At 51.2% G+C, this 23,158-nt stretch overlaps 1 protein-coding gene across 8 annotated transcripts in view; it reads right to left on the bottom strand.

Annotated features, from left to right (window-relative positions):
* Positions 1–20,045, bottom strand: part of TRAF3IP2 (TRAF3 interacting protein 2) — a 41,674-nt gene extending 21,629 nt beyond the window's left edge. Inside the window, exons 1-3 of one of the 8 annotated variants that reach the window (XM_038554972.1) lie at positions 19,909–20,045; positions 19,271–19,463; positions 6,183–6,983 (exon numbers count right to left, since the gene is read on the bottom strand). In XM_038554972.1, coding sequence (XP_038410900.1) covers positions 6,183–6,975 — 793 coding nt within the window. In that variant the 5' untranslated portion in view covers positions 6,976–6,983; positions 19,271–19,463; positions 19,909–20,045. The other 7 variants (XM_038554967.1, XM_038554968.1, XM_038554970.1 and 4 more) reach the window with 7 other exon arrangements.
* Between the last annotated feature and the right edge of the window lie 3,113 nt (positions 20,046–23,158).

The raw sequence follows: 23,158 nt of genomic DNA on the forward strand, positions 1-23,158 counted from the left end.
TCCCCGGGAGGCAGGGGACAGGCTTCTTTGTGTTCATTCAACAAATATTTGTTGAACTTCTCTTGCTAGCCATGCAGTGAACATAGATAAACAGGATACAGTTTCTCTGAGTAGCTAAAATAGGGAGAAAGAGAAAATCTGTGTGTCTGTGGGTGTCTGTTTTGAAACACAAACCCACACTTGTTAGTATGTGAGAAGGGGAGGCGTGCAAGTCGGCAGCCGCCTACTTGGTAGACTGAAGAAACACGGCCCCGAAATATCTCCCCCACTGACTCTGTCCTCGGTCCCTACGATCCCATCCAGAGACTTTATCCTGCAGGAGCTGGAGGATAGAAGGTGGGACGGACGGTGGGACAGTGATTGGCGAGCGCGGGGGCTCCTCCACCCGGGCAGGGTTAATCACAGGACAAAAACCCAAATCTTGCACACTCGTACATGGGTGCCCAGAACTGTGTGTCGTTCACCAATCCCGTGATCCTCCTGGCCTGGGCACACCCGGTCCTCACGCTACTAGCCTCCTCACCACTTGGAATTTGTAAACCAAATCCCAAACGAGGTTTTCCACTTACCAGTCAAAACATCCCACATTTTTCTTCCTTATTAAGAATGGTATTAGGGGAGTGCGAGAGGGGAAATAAAAGCCGATGTTCAAGTTGTCAAAAAGCACGATGATAGGACGCAATCAGTTTGGCCAGGAAACAAAATGACCAACACACACTGTGACCGGAACAGCCACAGCTGGTTACAGCTGTGGTTCCTGAAAGGCAGCTCCTTTCTTTATCATTTCTTCCATCTGGGTAAATTTTTTTCCCCTTACTTGTAATTGTACATGCACTCTGGCAGACAAATAATCACTTTTTCGGGTTCCTATGAGCAATAGTGGGCGTATGCCCACAGTTTTATTTTATCCAGTCTTCTTGGTAGAGAAAGCAAACATTTTTATAGTAAAATAAGGGCTCTTTAGATTTAATACATCCTCCCCCGCCCCCCGCCCCCAATTATTTGCATCATGGGTTTCATTTGATTGCAGAGCCATGATCTCCATTCTGGTGACCTTCAGTGGAAGGATTCCGAGACAATCCCAGGATTCTGAGACCCTTCTCGGGGGGCGGTCGGGGGGCAGGAGGGAAAACACGAGCTCATTCTATTTCTGCTTATTCTCTGCTCATTTTCACCGGCTTTGAACTTTTTTTTTTTTTTTTTTTTACATAAAAGGGGTGACCAGGAACCATCTCTGCTTTAGCTTGCAAAGACGAAAGTATGCCATTTGCATGGCGATCATTATTTATTTATATTTTCATTAACGGATGAGGAAGTAATGCTCTTGTAAAGCCAAGTAGAACCACGTAGCCATGGTTTCCAAGGGCACGAGCATCCCTTAGGTGAACAGCTCTTTTGAAGTGGTTTTGTTGGCAATTAAGTGCAGTTATAGTCCTGACAGGAAACTAAGCATTTGTACACCTGCCTCGAATGCTTAAAATCTGTGTCGGCGGGAGGGACCTGGGAGGGGGCTGCAGGATCCACGTAAGTGATAACAGTAATAAGAGGACCGATGACCCTGACCCTTCCCATCCGGTGCCTACCAGCATATTATCTCATTTAATCTTCAGAGTGACCTTCCCGGGGGCCATTGGTGCCCGAGGCCTCATAAAGCTTTCCTGGCTTGCAGTGCCCTGAGGAAAAACTGAAGCCCGGGGCTTCCCGGACAAAGCTGGCCCAACCCTGACCCCCCTCCCCTGGGATTAGATGCTTCTGGCAGCCAGGCCAGGCCAAAGACAGGCTCAGGGGAATGAGGCTGCTGCACACTCTCATTTCCCCATATTTTTCTTTCTTCAACGTCTACTTATTTTTAATTATAAAAAAATAATACCTTTTTGCTGTAACCAATTTAAGAAAAGTATATAAAGTTAGAAGGAAAAGCCTGAATCCCCTGCCCCTCACCCCACGCCAGGATCACTGGCAGCAGTTGAGGCCATCCTTCCAGACTTTTCACGGTGTTTAAGCCTCTATAGCTTTTAAAAATAACACATATGGAATCAGCACTGCATCTTGCTTTCCCACTTCATCTTTTTTATGTCAGAATTACGTATTTTATTCTAAGTAACACCGGCCTAGCAGTCCGCTGTATCAATAAACCACAACCTACTCGTCTGTCCCCGACTGAGTGGCATCTGAGTTGTTTCCCTTTTCACTCTACTACACCGATGCTTTACCAAACCTCCTTGTTCATGGTTTTTTTTTTTTTTTTTTAAGATTTTATTTATTTATTCATGATAGACACAGAGAGAGAGAAGCAGAGACACGGGCAGAGGGAGAAGCAGGCATCATACAAAGAATCTGACGTGGGACCCGATCCAGGGTCTCCAGGATCACGCCCTGGGCTGCAGGCGGCGCTAAACCGCTGAGCCACTGGGGCTGCCCATGGGTTTTTATAGGCCCATTTAGGGTTTCTGAGGGAGAGATCCCAGAAGTGCGACTGCTAGGCCAGGGAAGCAGAGTTAGAATTCTGATAAACAGTGAGACTGCCTTCCAGAAGATTGTACCAATCAACCCTCCTACGAAGAATAGGTGGGGGTGTTCGTTTCCCCATAACCCCAGTAACTGTGGAGGTCATCCGAGGGTTCTTTTTTTTTTTTTTCTCTCTGTTTTGCACACCTCATTAGGAAAAGGATATCTTAAAAAAATTTTGCATCCGTACATTTTTCTTAAATTTAGTAATTAAATTAAATTTAGCTTGGTTTCACATGCTTAATGTTCGTATGTCTTCTGTGCATTATTCCCTTCTCCTGCCCGAATTCTCTCCTCTGCCTTTCATCAACTCTCCTCCCTCCCAGGGCCCCCAGCAGCCCTCTCCTCCCCACTTCAGTGGAAGGGAATAGGGTACCCGGGGAGGACAACACAGCTGACAAGAGAGAAATCTCATAGCAGATATTAGAGCCTGAAAGAGTCTCCAGTCAGGGATGTTTGCATTTTCAAAGAGTCTGCCCAGAGGGGGCAATTTGTGCTCACCTCCCAAGACTGGACTGCTCATGGTGTCATTTCAGGCATCAACACACACACAAAATATTTGCAAGTGGGAAGATCTATCTGGGATCCTCAAATCATACTGAGTTAATGCTTTCTTTGTCTGTCACAATGAGGCTTTCTCCTGTTAGCGGATAAAGGGAACTGCCTGGGACTTAATAGCACAAAGCCCTAAGTATTCAGACTTCTACACGTTAATCTAAGGAATTAATCGGAAATGCAGATAAAAAAGTATGTACCTGATGTTCGTCCTAGCTTTGCTTACTGGATCAGAAACTGGAAACTATTTACATTGTCCAGTAACAGAGAGTAGCTTCAAAAACAAGTTGATGGAATCCATCCGATAAAATACGGCGCAGAATTTTTAAATGATGCTGGAAGAAGTGACGGAAAGTCACTGGGAATTATTTTAACTTTACATCAAATACATATAATCTATTTATATATATATATATATATATATATATATATATTTTTTTTTTTTAAGTCAAATCCCAATAAGGAATTATAGTTAGGAGATGGAAATAGGGATGGGACGTTTAGGCACATTTCAATTTTGCCAGCAAACATATATTGTTGCGGATCAGGAAAATGATCTTTAAATGCAGATTGTAGAATGTTAGAAAGTAGTTTATGGCATTATCCTCACAGAATTATCCCCTTTGAACCTGGAAATCATGGAGAAATAAATCCGCCCTGACGCTACCAAGGTTCACTCCTCAGTGATTCATCCCTAAGGAACTCTGCAACCACACCCGTCCTATTACTGGGCACTTAGAGCAAGCAGTGGTGTCCACAACCCCCAACTGGTGACTTCCCAACCTCCAAGACTCAGGGTCCCGGTTTTAGGCCTCAGAGGCTCCTTCTCCCTGAGCCCTGCTGCTTCCACAGCTCCTGGCCTCACCCTTAACCTCACATTCATTCCTCCTTTTTTCTTGCAACCTTATCTTCTAAGTTCCTTTACGACTCAGCTCCAGGGTCCCTCTGGAAAGCTCCCAGACCCATGCCTCCTTCAGGCTCCATTTCCTCGTGCGCTGCCTGTCACAACGCCTGACGTCAGTATGGCATCTGCTCACAGACCGCCCAGGCCTACCTCTCCCTCCAGAACGGAAGCTTTCGTACATCAAGACAAAAATCTCTCCCTCTTTTTTAAAAAAAAATTATGAATTACGCTGCTGGTCCATTCACTTTAGGAAGCTCTATATGCATTGTACATGGACCAATATGTAAATAATTGTGATGGTTACAGCATTTTGGGTTATTTCTATAATTTATTTTAAAGCCAGGCATCAGGCCTTTGGTCAGATTCTGGTCTGACCATTTGAACTGCTTTTTGTACAACATTTATTTGTTAAGAAAACTATCATATCTCATAGCCCTGTTATTTCCCAGTGGCCTCGGCGGAGACTTAACATAAAATATGGGGATCCCTGGGTGGCTCAGCGGTTTGGTGCCTGCCTTTGGCCCAGGGCGCGATCCTAGAGTCCCGGGATCGAGTCCCACGTTGGGCTCCCTGCATGGGGTCTGCTTCTCCCTCTGCCTGTGTCTCTGCCTCTCTCTCTCTCTCTCTGTCTATCATAAATTAAAAAAAAAAAAAAAAATCAAAAACGGACCAGAGCACCTGGGTGGCTCAGTCCGGTAAGTGTTCTCCATCAGCTCAGGTCATGGTCCCAGGGTCCTGGGATCAAACCCTGCATCGGGCCCCCTGCTCAGCGGGACACCTGCTTCTCTCTCCCTCTGCCTGCCGCTCCGCCTGCTTGTGCTCGCTCTCTCTCTCACTCTCTGTCAAATAAATAAAACCTTTAAAAAAAAAAAAAGGAATTGTAATGGACCTTTTGTCTCAATCTGAGACTTGATCACTTTCAGAAATGCTTACTGCAATGACACAATGTATTTACCCAGAAATAATTTACTAAGAGTCTAGTATATGCTGGTCACTGTGCTAAATGCTGGAGAATTATGGATTAAAAATATACCTTTGCTGGGGCACCTGGGTGGCTCAATGGTTAAGCTCCTGGTTCTTGGTCATGAGACTGAGACCTGCTCTGGGTTCCAGACTGGGTGTGGATCTGGCTTAGGATTCTCTCTCCCTCTGCCTCTGCTTCTGCACCCTCCCCTTCCTCACTTCGTGTGCACGTGTGCTCACTCTCTCTCTCTAAAATAATAATAATAATAATAATAATAATAATAATAATAATAATAATATACCTTTGCTGATATGCTTGATGTGCTGGATGGAGAGGTGGACAAGTCCATGACTAGATGCCATACTGATACTAGGTGTTCCAAGCGGTAGAGCGCCAGGAAACTGAGAGCCTGAAGGAGGGATTGATCTGAGGAGCTTTCCAGAGGGACCCTTGAACGAAGTCTTACAAGGTGTATATGATGATGGTTGGATTAGGTCTGCAAGCATACACTGAATTGTACACCTAACTGGGTCAAAGGCGAACTTCACAGTTTGTAAATTAGATCGCAATAAAGCTGTTAAAAAAAGGGGGGCGTAGAGCTGGGTTAAATGTGCAAGGAGGGGAAGAACATCCTGGATAGGGAAGAGCAAGGGCGAGCACTTGCAGGTGTGAAGCAGGTAGCCGGGGTCTGGGGACTGTGGTCCTCGGGGGTGGGGGTGGCCAGGGTGTCAGGTAAAGGCTGGTGGCTGGAGCATCCAGAGGTATTTAAGCAATAGCATCTCAGGAGCAACTCAATCTCCAGGTAAAGGCATGAATCCAGAGCATCAAGAACATTCTGGGAATTTTGACTGAAGGCCTCTTTGCCAAATCTCAGATAGGTTAGAAGCACGCAGTGAAGGAAGAACCCGGATGCCCAAGCATTAAGATGACAAAAATATACCCTAGAAGCCGCTTGGGCCGTCTCCCCACCTGTAGGCAGGTGTCAGCTAAACTAACCGAGACGGAGGGGTCTGTTTCCCCTGGAAGTTTCACGGAGAGTAGGTTCCCAGTGGGGCAGGCGCTGGGCTAGGATGAAGCATCCTCCTAAGGCTCCCGGCAGGTCCAGGCGCTCGGGGACAGTCGCCCCCGGGAAGCAGAGCCGGCCTCGCTGCCCCGACCGGTCTGGGCCGTCTGGGGCCCTGGCACCGACACGAAGCCCCGGTTTCCTTAGTGACCCAGCCCGGAATGTCCAGAAGGGTGGCGTTCACTTACATGGCACCTGGTGATAGGGACCTCCGGGACAGTGGTGGTGACAGTTCCACGGAGCATGCGGGGGAGGGTTGGGAGGCAGCAGCTGCGCACACGCCGGGTACCTCTGAGGTTCGAACTGAGGGAACTCCCGGGACCTGAGCGGCCCGGGGAGGTCCTGGGGGTAACACACGGAGGTGAGGGGCAGGGGCCTCTCCAGCTGCCGGATGCCCAGCACGTCCTGGGGCTGGGAGTCGTAGCCCGTGTCTACCGTGGGCGGGTCCCGGGCCGCTGGGCTCCTGCGGGGCCGGGGCCGCTGCACCGTGTCGTGGCTGCTGGGCCAGGCGCCGGCCGAGGCGCTGGGGCAACTGTGGTCTGAGTGGTCGGAGTCATGGCCAGTGTCAGGGGAGGCCGCTGAAAGCTGAGATCCTGGCCATCGATTCCGTTCTTCCATAAATGAAAACTGCTGCCCGGGAGGGGACGCTCCGACCCCAAAGGGCCGGTCTTTGCCCGGGGCCGGGTGTCTCCTCCAGAAGCTGTCTTCCGTCTCCTCCAGGATTTTAGTGCGCAGGCAGGTGACCTGCTGGGACACAGGCCGGAGGTGCTTCGAAAGTTTCAGGGGTGGGTGGGCCTGAGAAAAGTCTCCTGCAGAGCAATGAGGGGCCGGGGGCGCAGACGAGCCGTGGGGGGCCATGTCCCCTCGGTCTGGAGCAGGTGGCTCCGACTCCTCCTCCAGGGAATCGCCGGGGATCGGCTTCAGTGACTGGCTGGGGTATGGTTCGGATTCATCGACCTCCACGGGGACGCTTCGGTTCATTCTAGTTTCTGGAACAAGAGCAAACATGCCACAGCCTTAGAAGACAGATCATTTCTTGGAGTCTCTACTTTATGACCTTAAGGGACCTCATTCAAGATGTGGTTTCAATTTAATGGCACTGTGACACCAACGTGCTTCAAAGCCCCGGTCAAGGTCACACAGGGTTGTTCACTCACTCTCCAGGCAAAGGCTCAAATGCTTATTAAGATATTTTTCTACGGAAGGAGACTCAAAGGATGTGAGCGACGGTCACGTGGTAGACGGCACGGCGGGAGGACAGACGGAATCAACCGTTAGTATGCAGGGGGCGTCTGGGGGCGCACGGCTGAGCGGCTGCCCTCCGCCCAGGGCGGGACCCCAGGGTCCCGGGATCGAGTCCCCCATCAGGCTCCCCGTAGGGAGCCTGCTTCTCCCTCTACCTGGGTCTCTGCCTCTCTCTCTGTGTCTCTTGTGAATAAATAAATAAAATCTTTAAAAAACAACAAAGTATGGAGGAAAGAGACATTATCACGTGGGCTGCCTCGTGGGTGGGTGTAGATGCAGAAGTCGCGTGTGGAGGAGGATACACAAGACATCGGCATGTGGGTTGCCCTTGAGGATGGAGTGAAGGAGGGAGAGAGTTTTCACCTTTTAAACATCAACAGTTTTGCTGTATGGCTATTGCCTCATCACACACACACACACACACACATACACACACACACGATCTAAAAAAAAATAGAAAAAAGAAAGCGTGAGTTAAAAAGCATTGAGAAAAGGTCATAGTGACATTTTCCACTTAACAACTGTAGATGGTTTGCGCGACGTCGTTCCCTGCGGCGCCGCGCCCGCAGTCAGGGTAGCCGGGACCAGCTGGTCTGCGGGGCTCCAGCCCGGCCCCTAGCCCGCAGGCCGGGGATACTGATCTTACCTATAAAAATAGAACTTTTAATCAACACGACAAACCGAGAGAGAGCATTGGCCTCCCCATCGGCTGGACGATGCCCCAGGACACATGGGCTCATTCCACGTGGGCCTTGCTGGGGGTTTGCCTCGAAACCCAGAGCACACACGGGGGGTGCTGCATGCAGGGGTGTAAATGCACAATCCGCTGCACGTGGAGCTCCAACCACACGCTCGCCGAGGGCCTGCTGGGCCTCTCATCCTGCCCTTACGGCTCTAAGAACTCCCCTTCCCTGGAGCCCCGCACCCAACCCCATGGCATCCCGAGCGCGCTGCCAAATCATCCTCAGTGCCCAGAGACCGGCACCCCCCACTGCCCCTCGGCTCCCGGCCCAGGAGCGAACGCTAGCCCTTCTCTGACCCTCGCCCGGCACCAAACCTACCCACCTGCTGCCAGCCACCTTCGTGCTGCACTCTGGCACAAGAGGAAACCCCTTTAGCTTCTCATTCCTGGCTGGCCCTCCCTCCCTGCCTCAGGCTACCTGCCTCCCCCCTGCCACCAACCTCCCTTCTAGGCAGCTGTTAGCCCGTGGCCTCTGCAAAAAAAAAAAAAAGAGAGAGAGAGAGAGGAAAGATTTCATCACCTCCGTGGATTAGACCTTGCAAAATTGAACAGGAATCTACCGCAAACACAAGTGTTTTCAGCAAATAGTTGAAACCATCCATGAATATTTTTGAACGCTTACTGTTGGTTTTCCTCTCTTTCCTCTTCTGTAGCTATGGCAGTGGGTACGCCACCCAACACGCTCTTCAGCTGGCCAGGGACGGCGAGTCTTTGCTGAAGGCCTGGCCGGGGGTGGTGTGAGCTCCTGCGAGCACCCGGGCGGCCCCGCTGCGGGGGAGGCAGGGGCTGAACGGCGCCAGTCAGCCAGCAAAACGGCTGCAGCGCGTCCGCCCTCTCTTGTCCTGTGATCCACTCCCCTCGGCCCCACACTTCGGGTGTCACTGTTTGCGTTGTCCCTGGGCTTTTAAAGGCCTTACGAGTATTTCCCTAAAAAGTGGCAAAAGTTGCAAAGTCTCTTCTGGCCAGGGAGCCTGCAGGGGCTCAGAGGGAGCTAATGGAAAAGGTGACAGGTGGGGTCATCTCACAGAGCTGAACGGCTAAGGTCTACCTTACGGTGGGAATTCTACAGTTAAAACCGGGCTGAGGGGGAACAAACGGCCCCTCCGAAGGTGGGAAGGGCCACGCGGCAATGAACGGCCCCTCAGGAAAGCTCCGGGATTGGCAGTCCATAAAGATAAATCTGACCCTCGTGGTGCATACGTGTCACTATCAAATATTCAAACGGCACATGATTACTGAACCCTACTGTCTGTCCAGCTCTGGCCTGTGCATCCTCCTCCTGAGGCGTGAGCCGAATGAAACCTTTTTTAAACAATAGGTGACACCTACAAGTGACGTGAAATTCAAGAGTACAAAAGGGTATACGGTGAATGGTAATCCAAAGTATTTCTAAAGACTTAAAAAGCATTATTCCTACCTCCATGTTGCTTGTGATCCAGATCAAGAGCAAAAACTAATACAGGAAATCAGAGACCCTACCTCAGGGCCTTTGCACTTGCTGTTCCTTCTTCCCTGAACACTCCTCCCCCCAACACATCTGCATGGCCTGCTGCCTTTCTCCTTCAGACCTTTCTTTACTCAGCTGTGATCTTCTCTGACTGAGGTCGCCCTGGCCACCCTCCCTAAAATGTTTACATGCCCTTCTCACTGCCCGTCCTCCCTTGCTTCACCATCCTCTCCAGCAATCACCACCATTCCACATATTACAAAATGCACATCATAAATACAGATATCTAACACATTCCTTGGCAGGTAGCAAGGAACATTTGGTCGGCCACGTGCTCAGAGTTCTTGAAGTCGCAACACATGGAGGAGCCCTGGGTGGTTCAGTCATTGAGTGTCCAGCTCTTGATTTCTGCTCAGGTCATGAGCTCGAGCTCCATGCTTAGGATTCTCTCTCTCTCTCTCTCTCCCTTTCCTTCTGCTCCTCCTCCCTCACCCACTTCTCTTTCTCTCTCTCAAAAAAAAATAGGGGTACCTGGCTGGCTCAGTTGGTTTGGTGTCTGCCTTCCACTCAGGTCATGACCCCAGGATTGAGCCCCGAGTCGGGCTCCCTGCTCAGCGGGGAGCCTGCTTCTCCCTCTCCCTCTGCCCCTCCCCCTGCTTGTGCTCTTTCTCTTTCTCTCAAATAAATCTTAAAAAAATCTTTAAAAATATGTATATACTACATGGGAACCCTTCCCCCTTCCTTGCTTCACTTGTGTTCACTACTTGTCAGGCTCCAAGGTGAGTCTGGGCCATGCTGAAAAGGTCCCACCCGCGGGCAGAGCTGACCATGACCCTCATTTTGCAGAATAAAGCTGATTCTACCACCCAGTGTAATAGGAACATTTGCTATTTTGTTCCAGACGGGGAGCTGGTCTGTTCTGCATCCTGAGGGCTTCGCCCACAACAACAGAGGGTGGGCAGGCCTAGAGCCACCCCATGGGCTCCTCCCGGCCCCAGCCGCCCTACCAGAACTGGCGCGACAAAGCCCGCTGCCCCCCCCCCCCCTGCCCCGCCACGACGGTGTCACAGAGGACAACTACACACAGATGCCACATCAGAGGGCCAGGGGCAGGTTAACGGGTGGTGTTGGAAACGGCAGCTTTGTTTTTGGTCTTTAATGTCAATATTGTGAGAAATACATTAAAAAAGAAAATCACTCCATATCTCATCACTCCTGGTGTTTCCATCTCCCCCTGTTTTACCCCAGGGCTTTCCCACGTGGTGAGCACACGTTACAGCGCTGGCCTGGGCTGCGCTCTGGCCCCTAACGGGGGGCGACACTTGGAGGAAGCGGAAATCGCGGTTTCCTCCCAGGGCCCGAGAGGAGAAGGCTGTGCCACGGGGGCCCGGGGGCTGCAGGGGGCTCAGCAGCGTCCAGCCCGGCTCAGGAAGCCTGGGGAAGGCAGAGGCTGGAGGCCGAGGAGACTCAGCTCAAGGGAGTCCTGGCTCAGAAGCTCTTCTGGGGCTCACAGGACAGGTGCTCAGGCCCCCCGCCCGGAGATTCTGAGGTGAGCTCAGGGCTCCTGTGGATCTTAACCCTGCAGGTGAGCACAGGGTGTCAGCTCTTACCAAGGGGAGTGTAGCCTGTGCCCTGCGGCAGGAACGGTCAGGCTCGCTCAAGCTGACGCCCTCTGACCTGCTCCGTTCACGCCCAAGGATCTCCTCCAGGGGCTACTTCACTCTGTGCGAGATGGAGAGGCTCAGAAGAGGGGCGATGCAGCCTCGTGTGCAATGGCAAAGGCCAGAAACAACCCACCCGCCCAGAAAGGTTCTGCTTTTGTAAGACGGTGGTCCAGCCAAACGATGACTTCTCTGTGTCTTAAAAAAAAAAAAAAAAAAAAGGGACGTCTGGGTGGCTCAGTGGTTGAGCATCTGCCTTTGGCCCAGGGTGTGATCCTGGGGTCCCTGGATCGAGTCCCACATCAGGCTCCCTGCATGGAGCCCGCTTCTTCCTCTGTCTGTCTCTGCCTCTCTCTCTCTTTGTGTATCTCATGAATAAATATATAAAAGCTTAAAAAAAAAAAAAAGGACTGAGGGAATGCTGCGTGAGCCAATGTGGATGCATCTCCAGGATTTATCCGTGGAGGTAGGAAAAATAAAGAGCAGACAACGTGCAGCATTTGCTGCCCCTTGTATGGCCTGAGGTCGTGTGCGCTACATGGCGCCTCGTCTGAGACCTGGAATAGTGTCGCTCTGCAAAGGGAACCACATGGCTGAGAATGGGGATGGGGGGAGGCTTGCTTTCTGGGGGCATTTTACACCTTGTAGACCTACTTGAACAATGAAAAGGGAGAAGGAGGAGGAGAAGAAGGAGAAGGAGAAGAAGAAGAAGAAAAGAAGAAGAAAAAGAAGAAGAAAAGAGGAAGAAATAGAAGAAGAAATAGAAGAAGAAAAAGAAGAAGAGAAAGAAGAGAAAAGAAAAGGAATAGCTCCAGAAGAAGAAGAGGAAGAGAAAGAAGAAGAAATAATCATAGCTCCAGAGTACGTCTGAGGTTCACGAAGATGAAGAACCAAAGAGAAGGAAGTAGGCATTCCTGAAACCGCTCAAGGGAAAGAACGTGTCCCCTAAAACACAAAAGACCAGCGCATGCCCGGGGTGGGGGCGGGGGGTTGGCACAGGCCGAGGGCGGAGGGCTGGTCCGGGGCGCACGGCTGGGCTGGGGCCCTTGTGCACGGGAGCCTGCTTCTCACTCGCTCGGAGTTGACCCGAGACACACGACTTGCCTCCTCTTGAACCTCGTTGCCCCTCGGCCGGGAGCTGTGGTTCCAGCCCTTGGATTCTGACCGCACTCGTCCCCGAATCTGCCGGGTTTTGTCTGTCCACGCCTCCGGTTTGGGGGCTTCCTTTCTGTCTCCCCCAGCCTGAAACCCTCCTCTTAGCAAACCCACTCTACCAGCAGTGGCCTGATCTTGCAGATAGGACCTCATCCAGATGGCAGCAGCTCCCACTTCCGATGTGACCGTGCTCCCTGGGGTCCCCTTCACAGAACTTCCCCTCTCCTCCCCCCTTTCCAGCTCGCAGCTTCCACTCAATCCCCCTGAGTGCTCGTTTCTGTTCCCAGCAATCTTTTTCTCCCCCAGCGCATCCCGCCTTAAATTCTTCGTTTCTCAAAACAGAGCCTGTGAAGTCTTCACGCACTAACTTTCTGATCTCACAGGCCTGCCAGAAAGCTTCTTCTCCTTCCATCCTCCCCGCCTCCCTTTCTGCACGTCCGTGACACCCCGCCCTGGCCCGTCTGTCGGGCACACGCAGAGAGATCCAAGGTGACCGGCGGCCTCGGCTTCCCAGGCGGCCTTACCCTGGAGCCGCACGGAGGTCGAGGATGTAGGACAACGTGCAGTGTTCAAATGCACAGGCTCTGGATTCAAACTCCCTACGTTTTAGTTCTTTCTCTGCCGGCTCCGTGACTAGATGTGGGACCCTGAGAAAATTACTTCTCTGGGCCTCCTTTTGCTAACGCGTGAAATGGGAGAAATAACATTTGCTTTACAGGCATCTCGTGGGGATAAAAGAAGATGTACATAAAATGCTGAGTGCACGGGCGCCTGGAGGGCTCAGTCACTTGAGCGTCCCACTCTTGGTCTCGGGACGCTCCAGTCATCTCAGGGTCATGAGATCAAGCCCCACACGGGCTCCGCACTTAGAGGGGAGCCTGCTTGAGATTCTCTCCCTCATCCCCTCCTCCCACCCATGCTTGCTCTCGCTATCTCTCAAAAATGAATAGATAAATCTTTTAAAAAATACTGACCACATCAGGCTCTCAAAAACCCAAACCCATCTTGTTATTATTATTTTCCTGAAGATCTTATTTATTTGTTTGAGAGAGAGAACATGAGCAGAGGGGAGGGATAGAGGGAGAGGGAGAAGCAGACTCCCCACTGAGCACTGAGCCCAACACAGGGCTCGACCCCAGGACCCCGGGATCATGACCTGAGTCAAAAGAAGATGCTTAACTGACTGAGCGACCCGGGCGGCCCATCGCTTTATTATTATTTTTACAAGTGACTCGGCTTTAGAACTTTCTTCTACACTATGTTCTAGACTATGATAGAATGTTAATGCTATCATATGAACCTAGTGAGTGGAGATTAAATCTTTTTAACTAACGTGTGTTTCTGGCACATTCGATGCACATGGCCTCTTGTCTCTCGTCTTTAAACAAGCTGGGTGTGTGCTATCACTCTCCCATCCCTATTTCACAGAGGTTTAGATACATTACGTAGCTTTCCAAAGTCACAGCGGAATCCTAGCTCTTTCCATTAAACCACAGAGATCAGAGGCTTGGCAAACATTTTCTGTAAAGGTCCAGATAGTAAATAGTTCATGCTTTATGGACCACATATGGTCTCTGTCTCATACTCTGCTTTTTAAAATTTGTTTTCAAACATTTTAAAAATATAAAAACCATTCTTAGCGATATGCTGTAGTAAAAAAAAAAAAAAAAAAAAATCCACCGGCCACATATGGCCCAAGGGTTATAATTTACAAACCGCTGATATAGACTACACTGATCAAAATAGAAAGAAACCTTCAAAAAAATAAAAGAAAGAAAGAAAAGAAAGAAAAGAAAAGAAAAGAAACTTCCCCCGAGGGTGTCCCAGTGGCTCAGTCAGTTAAGTGTCTGACCCTTGGCTTAGGTCATGATCGCAGGGTCACAGGATTGAGCCCTGCATGGGGCTCAGCACTGGGCGTGGAGCCTGCTCACGGTTCTCTCCCTCGCCCGCCTGCCGCCCACTTGCACGTTTTCTCTCTCAAAAAGAAACCTTCCCCTTCATTAGTAGTAATTGTTAATATTTACTGAGTGTTTATAATGTGTCAAATATTGCTCCAAGTACTTTTCACGTATGATTTCATCCTCGCAGCTACCTTATTTGGTAGGTACTGTTGGCAATCTCCTTTTACAGACGGGGAAACTGAGACCCACGGAGGTTAAGCAACTTTCCCAAGATCACATGGTCAGTAAGTAGCATAGACAGGATTCAGATCCAAGCAGAGCACCAGAACCTGTGCACTTAACAATTCGTTGGTTGGTTGGGAATCCTGACTGATGCAGCTATATGAAGGGAAGAGGAAGGATGGGGATTAGGGGAGCTGAGTAACCCCTGGAAGCTTCCAGAATGAATATGTTTCGGAACCATTCACCTTGAAGCTAAGGAGGCATGGAGACAGGCCACCCGTGTTTTATAAAGGATTACCAGGCGGGAAACCTGCGGTGGCTTTCCTTCATGCCGTTACAATAGAGGACACGGGTGAGACTGCAGAGGCATCTTGATTTGAGAAAAGCAGTTGATTGGATCTCATTAAATTTTAATCATAAACCGAATTCAAAATAAATTGAAAACTGGTTGACAGAGCACAAACAAAGGGTGATGATAAATGGTGATGCATCTAGAGAGGGGATATCTTCCAGGGGACGCCTCTGAGGCAAGGACGGATGGGATTTAATGAAGGTGTTATGTCCCTGGAAGAAGACAAATAGCATAGCAAGAAACAGAGGAAGGGCAGGAGTGAGCAGCCTGAGTAATTAATAAACCACATTACCAGCTCCTAAACAATCAAGGCTTGCTGTTCACCAACTGCTTGATTTTTTTTTTTTTAAAGGATTCTTTGGGTCAACAATAGGGTTAAAGAGTCACACAACATGAATATTTCAGGTGGACACAATAAATAAATATATAAATTTACAGCTAGAGAGATCCTCAGATCCAATTTGGATCAGATACTTTCAGTTACCAATTCTCAAGGTCTTACTTCATTCCTCGGGGAGTATTAAAAAAAAAAAAGTCTGAAAGTCACGTATTAAAAAAAAAATCTTTAAACTCATTAATGTCCTTTGTTTACTGCCAAATGCATGCAAACTTTCACAATGTCAGTTTGCTCAGTGGAAGCTGGTTTGGAGTGAACTGTTTGGCTCCCGTTCAAATTCCAGTGAGTAAATACTTCCAAGTTTACTTGCAGAATTTCCCAGAGAAGCTCTTCCATGTGGTTTGCCAGAGGACTGGAAGCAGCGGTGAGCCCAGGAGACAAGGGGGCATTTACTGGCCCTTGTTCGCCCCCCGCACGGTACGGCTCCCACCAGGCTCCAGGCAGCACGGCGTGACCTGACCTGCTTCCAGGTCGCCCTGGAGCTCCTCTGAGCTGCCCAACCAGGAGACCGCGGACTGATGGGAACGGACGGATTCCGCTCTGCTGCTGGCTGGTGGTAAACGTTTGGAGAACCACCTCAAACCAGCCCAGGGTTTTGTTCCTTTGGTTTCAGATAAGGTTTCTCTAAGCGCGTATCTGTGATCCCGAACGTCAGTCCAAGCCCCAGCGTGAAGGACAAGGGGGCAGAAAGGGCAAGAAGAAGGGACAGTAGGCAAGACAGGAGCATGGAAAAGGAGAGACACGAGAAAGTGGGGACGCCTTGAAGGCCACTGTAAAAACTGGGCCCTGTGTTGGTGCAGGAGGGAGATTTATTTCCGTTGTGATTGTGAAGGATCATTGGCTGTGAGAAGGGGCAGCTGCAGGGGGCGGGAAAGAATGAGCACAGGTGAGCGGCAAGAGGTTGGAGGTCAGCCGGTGGGCCTCGAAGGGTCTAGACAGCCGCCCAGGGGAGGGAGACACATGAGGCAGGGCAGGGAGGCCCGGCGACCCTCGGAGGGGAAGATGGAAAAACGCTGGAACCCCAGAGGGCAGGGAAACAATGAGGCAGAGAAGAGCCAAGTTTCCCCCATCTTGGGGGGGGCAGAAGGGGGTGCTGGCAAGACCCCGGCCAGCCTCGATCCTCGGGGGGGAAGGATGGGGGGCACGCAGGCTGGGGGCACCCTGCCGTTCCCTCACCCCCGAACGGCTCCCCTGCCTCATCAGGGGAGCCCAGCCAAACTGGCACAACTCTAGGGGGGTCACTCGGGCGACGAAAGGCCCCCCCACGTCATCCAGCTTACAGCTCACAGCCCCCCAAGAAGGCCTCCATCCCTGAGGCCCGTAGAGGCCTGCTCGTGACAAGACGTGAAGATTTTGGGGCGGGGGGGGTGGTGAGAAGGGACAGCTGGGGTTTCATGAACTAAAAATATCTCGGTGACAGCACTGAGAAGAAACCGGAGAGGCCCAGGGGGAGAGCTGCTGGATTCCAGGCCTCAGATGCTTTCTCACGGAGGGACGAGGGACGGAGGGGCGGATGGCAGGGTTGTTTTGATAAGGAAATGTGATCAAACACGAGGGGTCATTTCATTGGATCTGAAAGGAATTTAAAGTTTAATGTGCCTCATCTGGCTCATCTGCATCCCCCCCATCACCACCCCCTCCCCCACCCAGCAACCGCCTGCGATCCTTACACGTTTTTTACGGGCTAATCTGAAATTGCCTGCCCTAGAAAAATGGTTGAATTCAGGGTGTTTCTGAGCTTTCGATTCTGCGCCGTGTAAAACAGATTTCATTTAGACAAATTACCCACATAATCCATCTTTTCTGAATGCCTGTTAGAGAGCAGCTGCAAAGAGGACTGCCTTCTCCTCCTGTTTTCAGAGCATTTGAAAGTCACTGGCTCCTTAATCCTGGGAGAAGCAGGCTCAAAGCCTCCAAGCGTGAGTATCCTCCAGTTAGGGATCTTCTTCCCAACCCTCCCCCCTACACGTGGGTTCCTTGCCCTGACTTCACTCCTAGTCAGCCCACCCCGCGGCCCACCCCACAGCCCACCCCGCACCGGAGGAGCAGGGAGCAGTCCCGGCACCCCTTGGAGCTGCAACACCAGATTAGGAATGACGGTGGGTGGTCTTTCTGGGTGAAAGCGAGGCTGGCCCCGCAGCAGCGAGCCTCGGTTCCGATAATGGGGCTGCGTTATTTGAAAATACTTATTTGAAAATACAATCGGCAACTCGTCGCAGTTGAAGCATCTTGACATTTCTGTCCTCTCATTCCGGGGGCGGGGGCGAGGGAGGGAGAGAAAGCCAGTGAGAACATGACAGTGACTGTACCAGGGCCTTTCCAACAAACCGGTTAAGCAATGCTTAATGCCCTGAGTCAGCCCGTCCCAGTCGCCAGAGCCTGTCTGTATAGACAAATACAGAACTGCCCCAAAGAAATAATAATAAAGTAGTGGTTTGGAAAAGGTTGAGGCGCCTGTGTCTGTCATCTGACGTGTCGGATCACGGTCATCACCCTTACATGGTATCAGGGTGGGCTTTGCGGCTTCCTTTCACCTCCCATTAAAGTTCCCCCAGCCTCCCCCAGTGATTGGTCTCGCCCACGCCCACAAGTGGTTTTCAGCTCCAGCTAAGTGAGGATTGCAGCCTCCTGGAGACAGGCCGGCCTGCCAGTCCTCCCGCCTGCCTGGACTCTGTGGGCAAGAGCACAGGATGGTTTTTCCTGGGGAACTCAATTGGGACATGAACTAATCCAAGAAACCCCCTGTTTTATTGTAGCAAGAGCCAATAAACACGCCTGGATTCCGGGCAGCCGTCACGCAGAGCCACGTGGCCGCCCAGCCACCCCCGGTCTTTGGCCCTGACCGTGCTTTTTACCTTGTGCCTTGGGAGCAGGTGAGTGAAATAGAAATCAAAGCAGCTTACGTTGCTGCGAGAAAAGAGCTTGGGCACCTATGAAGCGTTTGATCCTATACTGGGTGGAGGAGGGTGGAAGAGGATTAAGAAGCAACAATCCTGTTCCTCAAGGAACTAACCATGTAGTAGTAGCAGGCGGTAAAATTAATATATTTGAATAGTCAGTAAACAAAACAAGTCTTCCAAGACCACCCATTACGGCTCCCCCTCTGTGACTCCCACGACTCCTGCTTTATTTTTGTTAGAGGGAATTCAGACAAAATCATGTTGGTCCACCCTCACACACATTTTATTGTTGACGAAATCCAGGCCTAGGGAAACCAAAGTGAACTAAGTCACAGAGCCAGCAAGGAGTGGAGTGAGGACTTGAAACCAAGTTCCCTGTCCTCTTTTTGAGATATTTGTTTAATAGGAAAATTAGTATTTTTCCCCTCATCCCTTAAAAAGATTTCCCCTATTCTAGGGATGCCTGGGTGGCTCAGTGGTTGAGCGTCTGCCTTGGGGGGCTCCGGATCAAGTCCCCCCCCTTGGGGTCCCCACAGGGAGCCTGCTTCTCCCTCTGCCTGTGTCTCTGCGTCTCTGTGTCTCTGATGAATAAATAAATAAAATCTTTTTTAAAAATCCCCCTATTCTAAGAGATCGTTTTGGACTTGGAAGTCACCCAAAGCTTGATTAGCTGCTGAGATCAAGAACAAGCATTTCTCCCCCGGGTTTTCCTTGCCAGTAAACGTCGGGGCTGCTTGGGGGGGGTGGGGGCGGGCAGCCGGCAGGGAGCTGGCCTGAGCCTCCCCGCCCGGGAAGCGGGGTCCAACTCTTCCCTGCAGGAAACGAGGTTCCAGAAAACTGTGCGTTTTCCTTCCATCTTTGCCACTGACGTGTCCCGGGGCTGGAGGCCAACGACTTAAGTTTTGCCGGGCCGGGCTCCCTCCTGGGGACGTGGGGCTGGATCCTCCCCGGGGCTCGCGGGGACACTGAGGCCTGCCCCGGCCGGCTCCCGGGTGGCTCCCAGGTAGCTCCCAGGTGGCTCCCAGCCAGCACAGCGGGGGGCACCGACCCCTCCTCCGAGAGTCCCTCTCGGCCCCTGCCGGCCCGAAACCTCAGCCACCAGCACGGTCTCCTCCGGCCTGGACCGTCGGCCCAGGGCGGGCAAGTTCAAGGTGGGGAGGGGCAGGTGGGGGGAGCAAAGGAGGACACAGGGTGTGGGGAGAGGGTCAGCGGCCAGGAAGCAAGGCGAGGCCGGCGACAGCTCTGACGGCTTACCTTGGCGCCCCCGGGGACAGACGGACGACGAGGGCCGCGGTGGTCGGCTCCCTCCTTCCCGGGCTCCACCTGGGCGGCTCCCGCCTCCCGCTCCCTCCCGGCCAGGTACGCGGCCGAGCAGGCTCCGCGGCAGGAAGGGGAAGTTGTATGCAAATTTCTAGAGAGGCTCGGAAGCCTCCGCTGAAAAATCTCCCTGCGGGCAGTGAATCAACAGCCGAGAAGTCACTTATTTCTTGAAACAGAAACCTCCTTCATTCCCTAGAAAAGGCCCCGGACTGGCCAATTAGGGTGCATTTGTGCTCCCACCACCCAGCTAAGTAACCGTGGAGGAATGTCTACACGGCCCGCACGTCGGGGCCCTCGCCCCAGCCAGGAGGGGGCCTGGGAGGATGGGGTGGGGTGAACTTGGAGGTTACGGAGGTGGAGGCTGGGGGCAGGTAACCCGGTGCCCTGCGAGGCCAGGGCTGCTCACCACCGACCTCTGGCTGGGCTCGCCCCCCCTCTCCCAGCCTGCACACACGCGGGCACACGCGCCCTGCCGTCGACAGGCCTGAAAAGGTGACACCTTTTAAGAAAACACACCTGCACGTATATGCGCACTGTCCTCCTCTGGCTGTGTTGTTCACGACCTCACTCACCTTTATTTCTTCTCTTTCCTGCTCCTTGTTCAACTTGCAGAAGTGAAGGTCAAAGGGGATGCTGGAGACGGGATGACCGGGGCAGCCAAGTGTGATGGGAGCTGTGGCCGCCAGGGCTCCGGAGTCACAAGGATGTGGCCGGGCCCTCCAGCCAGGTGCCTGGGCAGGGACTGCGTGCTTCTGGGGCTGGCCCTGCCTGCCCGTGGGAGAGGCCCAAGGGTCAGCCCGGGCAGCTGGCCGGCTCTCCACCCTCCTGCAGGGGACAGACCCTACAGCACCCCCTTCCAGACTGCCGGCTTCTGCTCGGGTAGGTCCCGTGCAATGGGCTGCTCTTCATTCTGTGAGCAGAGGAAACACGGCTGGTTTTTAAAATAACATAACAGGCTGTGTGTGTGTATATATATATATAAATATTAATGTTACATATATACATATATATTCTTACAACGGCATATTATGCAGCTGTGAAAAATCATAAGTACGTATGCATGTGTTTCTACATTCTAACTCGGAAAAGTGGCTCTGGGATATTATTTATTGAGAAACGTGATCTCATTTTTGCCAATATATATGCCACATACACATGTCCATGTACTTACATACGTAGATTGGTGTTTGTTTTCTGCTGCTGAGGACCTGACACAGTGCCCAGAAGATAGTAGGCAATCATTCTGTATCTGTCGAATGAATAAATCATAAATGTCTGGAAATATGCATGCAAACTGTTAAGCGGTTGTCACCTCTAGGGACTGAGATTGAGGGGAATGCGTGAGAATGGAGGACTTTTATACTATTTACACCTATGGGCTATTTGATTCTTTTTTTCTGCAAGCATATTTCTTAAAAAATAATATTTATTACTTTGGCCTTGAACTTCATGCCTCAAAATTATTATGATGATAATCTTTTTTAGCTTAGGGAAAAATAGTATACTCTGTTGCAGCAGCTGGCACCAGGATACTTGGAGAACAGAGAAGAAAAGAATGTCAAGGGGAGGAAACAAGGAGAGCCAAGGAAAGAGGCGGGGTGAAAATCATTTTCGTTTCTCTTAGATCCCTTCAATGCACTGGGAAAAGCCCGGAAGATGCTTTTGTCAAGTGTTAACCTTTGGAATACGACCCGTCAGGAAGGATAGGGAGAATTTTTTTTTTCCCTATTTCTCCTACCGTTTCCCCAGATGAGAGGCCTGAGGGGCCCTGTGGGAAGATAACCAAGAGCTGACCTGGGTGCTCTTAATTGCTGTTAGCTGGGCCTTCCGGGCCTTCCTCGTTTATCCTGAACAGAAAGGCCTGCACTTGGAAGAATGGGTTAATGCTTCCTCCCTCGGGCCTCTGCTGCGGCCCTCACTGAAAAGCAGCCTAACGCTGTAAACTGTTCAGAGAGAGTGTTTGAACAGGAGAAAGTCCCATCTGGGGGCATCTGGGTGGCTCCGTGGTGGAGCGTCTGGCTTTGGTTCAGGGGATGATCCCAGGGTTCTGGATTCGAGTCCTACATGGGGCTTGCCCGCCCCCACCCCCAGGGATTCTGCTTCTCCCTCTGCCTGTGTCTCTGCTTCTCCCTCTGACTCATGAATAGATGAATAAAATCTTAAAAAATGAAAAGGAAAAAGAAAGTCCTGCCTGCATGTGCCGGAGCCAGTTATAGTGAAATGTGGGTGCCGGAGAAGTGTCAGGGAGTCTGGGAAAGGGGCACCTGTGTCCCCCAGGAGTCCCCACTGGTGTTTTCAGACTAACACCCACACCCTTTAGCTGCCGTCACAGGAGAGGGACGCTTCACTGAGGACCTACCTGCACTCCCTGTCAGCACATTTAATCCTCCGGCGGTCCTGAGAAAGGCATTTACTGTCATTCCCACTTTGCCTTTGAGGACTCCAAGGCTCAGAGACGTGGAGTAACTTCTCCGTGTTTCCACTGCTAGTCTATGGAAGAGGATTCCAGAACCGTCTTACTTCAGGGTGGATGTTCCTTCTTGTCCCTTCTTGCCCGTGTTGTGAGCATCCTTCCTACAGGCTCGGGTGAGCACAGGTGACTTGCTTCCTTTGCACAACTCTTGACAACGCTCAAGAAGGGAAAAATGTAAAAAAAAAAAAAAAAAAAAAAAAAGGAAAAAGGTGTAGATAAGAGGGTGGCGCTGAGACTGCCAGTTGATGGCACCGCGTGTGTGTGTGTGTGTGTGTGTGTGTGTACACGGTGCTGGCTGCTGGGTACTTAGTAGGTAGGGTGGCCAAGGTGTGGGGCGGTCCTCTTCCCCCAGTTAAATGTCTAGGAGGGGAGGATTTGTGTTTGCCAGCTTCTAGAGTTGCTCAGGATTCTTGCAAAAGGCATAATTAGATGCAAGTCAGCTCTCCCCACCTCCATAAACAAGACAAAATACAGCCATTTGGACCTGGTGTTCAGAAACTCTCTGTATTAATCCCTGAAAAGAAAGGAAAACGGAAAAGACTCATTCCTTGGACGAGCCTTGATTTTCCATTTTTAGATGGTACCATTTCAAATGCTGAAAGGGTAGAGTGAAAGTGTGGCACACTGCGAGGACGCTCCCGGAGGATGGCCCTTGTTCAGAGGGTGTCTGGTGCTCACGCGCTGCTGGCTAACAACTGTGCAGCATGGCTCTTTGGACGATGGCAGGATGATGGGAAACACCCAGGCTCCCAGGGCCTAGTCCTGCTACTCTGGGTATTCCAGTGCCCAAACCTTTAGCGGCAGCTTGCCTTATTCCAGACATACACTAGGGCGTGCAAACTGAAAGATTCTCAACTTGTTCTTCTATTTTTTTTTAAGATTTTATTTATTTATTCATGAGAGACACAGAGAGAGAGAGAAAGAGAGGCAGAGACACAGGCAGAGGGAGAAGCAGGCTCTATGCGGGGAGCCCGACGTGGGACTCGATCCTGGGACCCCAGGATCACACCCTGAGCTGAAGGTAGATGCTCAACCACTGAACCACCCAGGGGTCCCCTCAACATGTTCCTGTGTGCCTTTCAGAAGCAAAAACTGTGTAAGTTGCATTTAATAATTAGGATGGTTACCGCAAGGAGGAGGAGGAGGAGGAGGAGAAGGAGAGAGATTGAGTGTTGGCAAGGATGTGGAGAAGAGGGAACCCTCGTGCACGGTCTGTGGGAATGTTAAGTGGGGCAGCCACGGTGGAAAACAATATGATGGCTCCTCAGAAAAGTAAAAACACAGTCGCCACATGATCTAGCCAGTCCACTTCTGGGTGTACACCCCAAAAGAATTGAAAACAGGATCTC

The sequence above is a fragment of the Canis lupus genome, chromosome 12 (assembly GCF_011100685.1).
Source record: "Canis lupus familiaris isolate Mischka breed German Shepherd chromosome 12, alternate assembly UU_Cfam_GSD_1.0, whole genome shotgun sequence".
NCBI classification, from domain to species: Eukaryota; Metazoa; Chordata; class Mammalia; order Carnivora; family Canidae; genus Canis; species Canis lupus.